Here is an 8,638-nt window from a genome sequence, read left to right on the forward strand (position 1 = left end):
TTTTCTAAGATTTGTCAGATTTGGGGTTTTATGGTTTAAGAAATAGGCCTAACAGAACTTTACTAAATCTCTTGCTATTCTTGAGTTGTTCCTTTGGACATGAACAACCACAAACCGGTCAGAGCAGGCGCTATCCCACCCCCGTCCTGAGTTTTTCCTCCTCTCATCCCCTCGCCGGTCTCTCGACTTCTCTCTCGGAGGCCACAAGTGTTTGATTCGCTGCCTGGTCGTGCATATTAATGAGCTGGAGGCAGCGGGCAGCTTTATAAAGCCTGACGGAGACGGAGAGAGACCCCAGCGGCTGACTGGCAGCTCATCCAAGTGCTCCAGACGCACGGACGGGTTGCGCAACCAGCGACGCAGACTGTCTTTCCTTCACTCTCATCATTTTCTCGCCTAGACTTAAAACACATCGGATTTTTTGAAAACTTTGTTTCTAAAACTCATCCCCTCCACCCCCATTTTTCCATTTGTGGAGACATGGGTCGGTGCACAGTGCTCATTATTTTGCTGGTGGTGTCCTTTTACGTCTTGAGCGCAGAAGGTAACAGACTTCATTTCAACTTTTTTCTTTTAAATGTAAACTGTTTTTGGTTAAAGCTGTGGTGATGTAACTGAATAACAAGCAGTAGGAGCATGTAGGGTTGGAAGTTCCGTCTGTTTACTGGATTTACTCAAACTTTTCAGTGTTTCTACTCACTCACTAGTTTGTGTTTACTTCACCCAAACCTGCTGCGCACACTGGTTTCTTCTAACAACACTAAACAAAATGTTTAAATGCTGAAAGTATGATTATTTTTTCAACACTTTTTATTCAAACGAGAGCAGCTGAGCAAAAATGTCCACATATGAAAGATTGGTTTGGACTGGATGTTGTGTTTCCTGTTGTTTTTTAATGTTAACTATTGTCTAAAAAAATAATAATAATAATAATAATCATCATAATAAAGTAATAAAAAAAGATGCTGAACACAACTTCCCAGAGGTAAAAATGTTTGTTCCAAAGTGCTGAAGGTGTTTATGTTGCGCTGCAGATTTAGTGGCCGGAGGTCAGGACAGATAGCAGGGTGATGGATAAGAGAAACCTTGGAGGCTGTGGGGCATCACAGACATAAAACCCCAGCAAAACCAATTTGCTGCGCCTCCGTCTTTCAGCGGTGAAGCCTGGAGAGCATGACCCGGGGATGATGATGCATTGCTTCTGAGTTGTTGGCTTACTTAATGGCAGTTCATCTCTTCTGTGCTATTTTGATAGGAAAATAGACATATAGAATGTGCTTTGTGCAGCACTTTAAATCTTTTGTTTATCGTCCCTGTAACTAAAAATCTGAAACTATGTTAAATCTATTGAAAGATCAGATAAAATAAGTTTGGGTTTCACATGGTTTTATTTTCTCCTCCTGAGTGACACAGAGGTGTCCAAACATTTAACTTACTGTCTAATAAAAATTAATAAAGGCTACAGATAAAATATAATACTATACAATACAAATGATTTATAAAGCTAAAAAACTACTTCCTCAGAACATACAAATATATGCCTTTTGATGCAAATGTGCATCAAACTACTTCGGGTCCAAACCCTTGTGCTATCCTAGGCACTTTAACATTGGAAGTTGGGTCATCTAGACCCACTAGACAGTGCTCTGAACCTTTTTTCTTCAATGATTTGTGATCTTCAATGGTGTCCATGGATTACATGAAATCTTTCCACCTTTATCCACCTTTGTCATGGTAGGGAGAACACGTCAATGGAAGGGGGGGGTCATCTAAGATAGCACAAGGGTTAAAACAACCACGTAATGGAAAATGTTTACTTAGAAAGGTAAATGACATCAAACAACCTTGTGTAAGGACAACCCAAAAAACTATGTGCATTTGTGGGGTGAGGTTGTGGAATAAAGTATCAAAAAGTTACACAAGAAAAAATGCAAACTGAAAATTCTGGGAACATATAATTTAGAAAATGAGAAGCCTAATGGGACAATGTGAGGCCTTCTTGAGGCTGTTTTGGTACCTTCACTTCTCTGTTTATGTAAATAATGTTTAAATGTGTACAAATGTAAGCATTATATGTAATTAGATGAATTAATGCATTAATTAATACATTTTTCTTCTCCCCACTCCTTTTTTGTTCATCAAGTAGATTTAAGTATTTTTTTTTTTGTATTTGAAAATATCAGGAATTTAGTCAAAAAATATGTTTGTGAAAAGTTGCAGCAGCAAACTCCAGTCTAATTTATGTTGTATTTTTTGAAGCCTACAAGTGTAGGTGCACCAGAAAAGGACCAAAGATCAGATACAAGGATGTTCAGAAGCTTGAGATCAAACCCAAACACCCCTTCTGCCAGGAAAGGATGATTTTGTGAGTCAAACTTTCTTCTTCATTGTGTCGGTTCTCCCTCTTTAATGTAAACTTAAGTATTTCTTTGCTCCATTTCCACCTGTCAACCATTTTCATGTCTTTTAATTGCTCTGCATCAGATGTTTTTTTTTTCTTTGATCCCATTAACTTACATCGTGGAGTCACAAACCCAGCACACACTTAGCAGGTTTGTACTCACAGCGCTGTATGACAGCAAGAGTATCTGACAGGTGTGCATGGAAAGCCTCCATCATCCGTGCTAAGAAGCCAGAGAGCACTTCACGGCTTGACGAGGGTTTAATTACCCGCTACAACCTAGAAGGTGGGAATTTCTCACTTGGGAAGGGGGAAGTGCAACTTTCAAGAACGCTTAACATCATATGGGCTCGTTGCGAGGTTAGACCTAACCCGAGCTGATAAATGTTTTCCCACAAGTGTGAGCAGCTAGTTCAAGGATCCGAACCTGTTGCCTTCGTCCTCTCTGCTGTCTAAGCTTCAACCCCTGGAACCACGTCTGTTTCACACAAACAGATGTTACCTTGAGTTTATAGTATCACAAATAAACAACATCATGATATCAAAATCTACTGCTCTCCTTTCTCACTTCTAAATAAACTTTAAAAAGGTGGGGTTAAAGACCCACTCTGATCATCTTTTGATCGATTTCCAAAGCATTCTCAGTGGTATTTTAATCATGAATTACCGTTTTTAGCCACAATTTAAAAAAAAAAAAAACCCGTGGACAGAGTTTCTGCAGATTGACAGTAGTTCATTTGAAGTTCATCTCAGTTATGGGTAGGACTGTTGGTGTGGAGTAGCCCTGACCCCCCTTCCCATCACCCATAACTGAGAGCTCTCTACTTACATGCTCTTCCGCTAACCCCCAACCTCACACTAGCTGTCCAACAAAAATGATGAGCAATATCAGAGCTATCCAGCCGCACAGTTTTGATCCAGATGCCAGCTCAGACGAGAAGAACAAAGACGTATGTGGATCTATTTGTCTGCAAGTGGATGCATCGGAATGGAGCGGAAGCTGCTTGCTGTAGTAGCCTCCACGTCTCAGTTTCGAGCTTTCTCAAACAGCATTTTCTTCATCTGCTTCTGATTTACAATGATTTGAATAAAAAAGAAGTACTTAGAAATGCAGTTCTAAGAAATTTAAGACATTTTTTTAAATATTTGCCCTTTCTATTAGAAGAATGCAACAAGAACATGATAAAAAAAATAATACCAAAAACACATCAAAGTGGGTCTTACAGGCTGCATCAGTGAGTAACATTTCTAAGAAAAAACACTCTGCTGCCCCCTACTGTTCTCTTCAAGCCAGACACAACAAAGAATGTTTGTGTGAAATATGTCCGTTTTGAAATATTTACTCTGTAATTCAGGCAAAATCGTACAGTTTGTAGGAGAGAGGAGGAAAATGATAAGAAAACTGAGCTTGTTTGATGAAACTGTTTTAAATGTCTTCAAATGTAAATAATTTCGACCACTTGGAACCACAGAATTAACTTATTTATTTTAAAATGTGTTTTGCTGTTGTGTTTTCTGACCATTTGCATTTGACGTGGTGTATCCGTAGAACTAGAGAGCTTCCGAAGACAGCCGCGTTTCCGAGTGTTTGACTGAAGTGTTTGTAGCATTCAGAAACATGGGAAGCACTCACAGGCCCTCCACGGCTTGTGTGTCTGTGTTGCTACCTGCCACACAGCCATCATTCAGCGCAGCTCTATTAGCATGAGATGGAGGCCACCAGCCGTTAGAGCCTGATGAAAAATGAGCCTCAGCGGGCTCCGGAAAGCCACAGAAAGAATGGGAGCGGGAGAGAAATGAGCATGAGAGTCCGCTTTCGCTTTGGCATTCTGAGCAGCAACTCCAGAAGCACAAACACAGACAAGGAGCCCCCAAATGTTTCTCCTTGCTCCCTTTTGTCTTCTGTCTTTTTCAGTCGTTAACATTTCATCCCCACCCCTGCCTCTGTTCCTTCCATAATTTTTAGAGCTGGTGGCTTCCCTTAGATACCTAGGAGAATGAGAATGAGCTGGAATTCACACAGCAATTAGGTTAACCCCCCCCTGCTGAGCAGATATGAGTCCATGGGCCTGCATGCACAAGCAGGTTTTTTAGGGTCCGTTTCCTCAATAACAAAGCACAAATGGCTATCAAACCGAAGCTAACTAGTCAAACGCAGTGACAAGTGAATGGGCAGGAAAGCAGATGCAGAAGTCTTTAATCAAATCATTAGAGGGACTGGCTGTGAGAGGGGAGCCTTTCCTGCAGCCATTTAGCATGCACGGTCCGCTGAGGCTTTGAGCGTGTCAGTAGATGAAGAGGCCCCCCCTCTTCTCTTTTCTCCTGCCTGTTTGAAATGAATATGCCACATGCAGGCAGATTGTCTCTGTCCTCACCTCAAACGCAGGGTTTACAGACAGACCCTTGATTCATCAGGCTCCCATGTCACATTTTTCTGTGGCAGCTCCGTGATGTTGCCAAAAGAAGTAGACCCAGCTGCGCAAGCCGCTCTTTTGAAATGTGAGCGCTTTCTTATTTTTTCATGGTGGGAATTTGTTTATTAGCTGCACTGAAGTATGGCATCCAAAGCACATCAGCTATACTGCAACAGGAACAGCCGTCATAGAGAAAGCCTGGCAGGTTTTGACATGTTCATAGGGGTTTTAACTCCAGGAAAATTCCTGTGGTCACAGGGTTTTGTGGGAGAAGGTTTAGGGTGACGACTGAAAAGCTTTGTACGTCTGATGGATTCATACTGGGCTGTTTTTTCTCTCCTCTTCAGCTTTGACTGAACTGCTGTGTGTCCTCTGATCCTTTTCAGCGTGACAATGGAGAACGTGTCTCGGTTTAAGGGCCAGGAATATTGTCTCCATCCCAAACTTCAGAGCACCAAGAATCTGGTTAAATGGTTCCGGATTTGGAAGGACAAGCACAGGTAAACATCCTGTGGCCTCCATAGAAATGTCCGATTTTACATTTGTAGTAATTTAACTTATTTAATAATGCATGTCTGAGGAAAAGTTTTTTTTTAATAAAAATAATAATGGATTAGATGTAATCTGTGCTTTTCCAGATGCTCAAAGTTCTTACTATGTGTCCATTATTCATTCATACTTGGTGATGGTAACTACTGATGCCACAGCTGCCCTGGGGCAGACTGACAGAGGCGTGGCTGCCAGTTCGCGCCTACAGCCCCTCTGACCATCACCGGGACATTCACACACATTCATACACCAGTGGAGCCACACTGGAGGCAGGGGGGGGTGAAGTGTCTTGCCCAAGGACACAGCAACGGTTCACTGGGGGGAGCGGGGATCAAACTGCCGACCCTTTAATCATTGGCCGACCTGCTCAACCTGTTTGCAAAAGTCTGTTTGTTTGCAGTAGCTATCATACTGGAAAACAAATGATGTGGTCCCTTTATATAACTCCCCAATGGCATGTTGTTGTTTTAAATATTTTATCTTCAAAAATGATATTATTAAAGTGACATTACATCACGTTCCCACTGTTAAACCATGAATAAACACTTCACTATTGCTATTTTGGTCAACAGTTTCCTTCCCTGAAGGGGGCAAATATGAAATAATTTAAATGAGCCAGACCGGTGTCAGAACATGTTGAAGTGCGTAGCTAACAAGTTTGAAGCAAAAACATATATTTATATTTTTGCTAAACATAGTAGAGGATGAATGTGGCCTTTTTAAAAACCCAACTGGAAAAGATTATGCCAAATTTTCGATATATTCCTTGGTACTACAGACCCGCGTTATTATGTCAAAGATGCTTTAGAATCTTTGAATGGGTTTGATAAAAAGTTGGTTTGAATATCTATGTCCAGTTTTAAGCTGCAATGCTGATGCCACAGTATGACTCAGTGAGCTATTTTTGTGGATTTTATGCAACATAGCCATGATGCACACACAAAGCTATCGTTCTCACATACTGCAAATTCCAGATGCGTCAAGTTCTATTATTAATGTCATGAACGCTGCATTAAACATTTCCAAACTGTCTTATTTCTACACACTTACAATGACATAACCTACTGTAGGTCAGAAGAGTAACATATGAATGGATTCTAAAATAAAAACTCTAGCTGGTTTGGAAATATTTCAAAAAATGAATTTATTATGCTGTTAATCTTTGTAGTTTGTTCTAATAGTTGCCTATCAAATTTGAAAAACTGGGAATCATCTTTTTATACTTTCATGGAAATGATTATTTAACGTTTACATAAAAATGTGTTGCTAAATAAATTGTTATTTCTGCTATTTTTCTTCAAATCATGTTTATCTTCTAGTTTGACTGTCTAACTTCAATAAACTGAGCAACAGAAGAATCCTTTTTTTTAAAACTATCTATGCATTTTATGTCATTATTGTTTTCTGTATATGTGAGACGGTTAACAGAATGCCAACAATATTTTTTTAAACTTTTTTTTTTATTAGAAAATAATTAATGTGTCATATGTGGACACTTTTTGCAGAGTGCCAAATTCAGTTGGTTTTATGGCAAACCATTCAGCCTGCATTGTTTTGAACTCTTATACATTTACTGTAAATGCCAATGAGTTATTTAGTGGAAATTTCATTTTAATCAATACTTGTAATTTCTTCATGTTTCCTGAAAGCAGCGACCCTTACTGTCAACTTTATTTTCTTTTTTTATTTACCGTCGACATTTTAGAAATGAGCTACACAGTGTCACAAAGGAGTCTTGGCTTATAACATAATTTAGCCAGTCGCAATAAGAAATCAGACAGTTTTTAGAACGTGAAGGGGTTCATGATTCATGATTTTTTGACAAAAGTCTGCAGGCCGGACTTTGGACATGCCTGAATTAATGCAATTCTGTTTTTGTCTTGCAGGGTGTATGAAGCCTAAAACATGGTCTACGCAGAACACATGGATCAAACAAGATTTTAAAAAAGGACAGGATCCTCACCAGGACTTTTTTGATGAAGAACTAAGTTCATCTGCAGTGAAGTCACACTTCTCCTCCTCTGGCTCAAGTTTACTCAAGAATGCAGAGTTCTGCCTAATGTGTACATAATCTGGTGGGCTTGTTTTAGTAGGTTTTTAGCTACATCACTTACTTTTCTTGTCTTTGCAAGTGTAGCTAATTCTGTGAGGTAGTGGGAGAGACAGCGCCATCTGTCTGTGAACAGTAGGGCTCATCTAAAGGGATTATTCCCACAAAGCAATAGATGAGTTTACTGTCCGCATTTCGGAGATTGTGAGGTCATAGATGAAATGCAGTGATAAATCAATGTCCACGTCTTCAGTGGGTTCAACATACATGTCGCCGTTGATCACACAGGTCATTCACAGCTGTGTGTGTGTTTGACAATTACATGTTTTCTAAAGAAAAGCACAAAGTCACACACCCAACTAAAAATCCTCTCCTGTACCAGCAGATAAGACGGGTAATAAGCAGTTCAAGTAAAAGCTGTTACATCAGAGTATGCATGTGTCTTACAGATGATAAAATTCTTTTAACTGCATTGTTTTTATATTTTCCATATATATATTTTTTCCATTATTTAACAAGCTGAACAGTCTGATTAAATGAAATGACAACATAATGGCAACAACACCACACGTCTCTATACTTTTTGAAACTTTGATTTTTGAGTTTCAACACAGTTTGTGTTGACAGCTCAGAAAGAAAACTTTATTTTTTTAATAGCAAATCATTCTGTTGTTAGAAAGTAAAAGCACTGTAGAATTAAGACGCAGATGGTTGTGATAATATACGTATTCCATCTATAAGGGATTTGATCTGACAAGAAAGGTCACAATAATGTCAGCCTAATGTCTAATGTTTTTCTCTTTTTTTTTTGCAAAAATAATACATTTGCAGAGAAACATCTGATTTGTGACAACTGAGATCAACACAGAGCTAACTCTCATTTGATCATCTAATGTAGTTTTCTTTTTGTTTTAATGCATTCTTTATATTCCACTTAAACAATGTTTGTGTGTCTGCATGTACACATCTGCACATATGGTAAAATTTAAAGCATTCTTCATTTTTATGTTCCATGGATGTGTGTATGATCATTTTCGAGTGCAGTGATATGTTAATGACAGTAAGTCGATATTTACACTTTAGTGTCATGGTTACGTCAGTCTCAATTACGTCAGGTTTTTTTTTTTTTTGAGATTGAGGATTTGGAGTCGCCACCAAAAACAAACGTAGATATTTCATCAAGTGTAAAAATGATAAACACGGTAATAAACTGTCTATAGTGCA

At 39.1% G+C, this 8,638-nt stretch overlaps 1 protein-coding gene across 1 annotated transcript; it reads left to right on the forward strand.

Moving 5' to 3' along the window:
- The first annotated feature begins 214 nt into the window (after positions 1–214).
- Positions 215–8,638, forward strand: cxcl14 (C-X-C motif chemokine ligand 14). Its single transcript, XM_004073010.3, has 4 exons — positions 215–544; positions 2,260–2,365; positions 5,202–5,315; positions 7,251–8,638. Exons 1-4 carry the CDS (start codon positions 481–483, stop codon positions 7,264–7,266), a joined length of 300 nt encoding a protein of 99 aa, XP_004073058.1. The 5' UTR covers positions 215–480; the 3' UTR covers positions 7,267–8,638.

The sequence above is a fragment of the Oryzias latipes genome, chromosome 10, assembly GCF_002234675.1.
Source record: "Oryzias latipes chromosome 10, ASM223467v1".
In the NCBI taxonomy this organism is placed as follows: domain Eukaryota; kingdom Metazoa; phylum Chordata; class Actinopteri; order Beloniformes; family Adrianichthyidae; genus Oryzias; species Oryzias latipes.

Coding starts and splice junctions, on each gene's coding strand:
- cxcl14 (XM_004073010.3), top strand. CDS start 481: ATGGGTCGGTGCACAGTGCTCATTATTTTGCTGGTGGTGTCCTTTTAC. Junction 545..2,259: donor TTACGTCTTGAGCGCAGAAG/GTAACAGACTTC, acceptor TATTTTTTGAAG/CCTACAAGTGTAGGTGCACC. Junction 2,366..5,201: donor TGCCAGGAAAGGATGATTTT/GTGAGTCAAACT, acceptor GATCCTTTTCAG/CGTGACAATGGAGAACGTGT.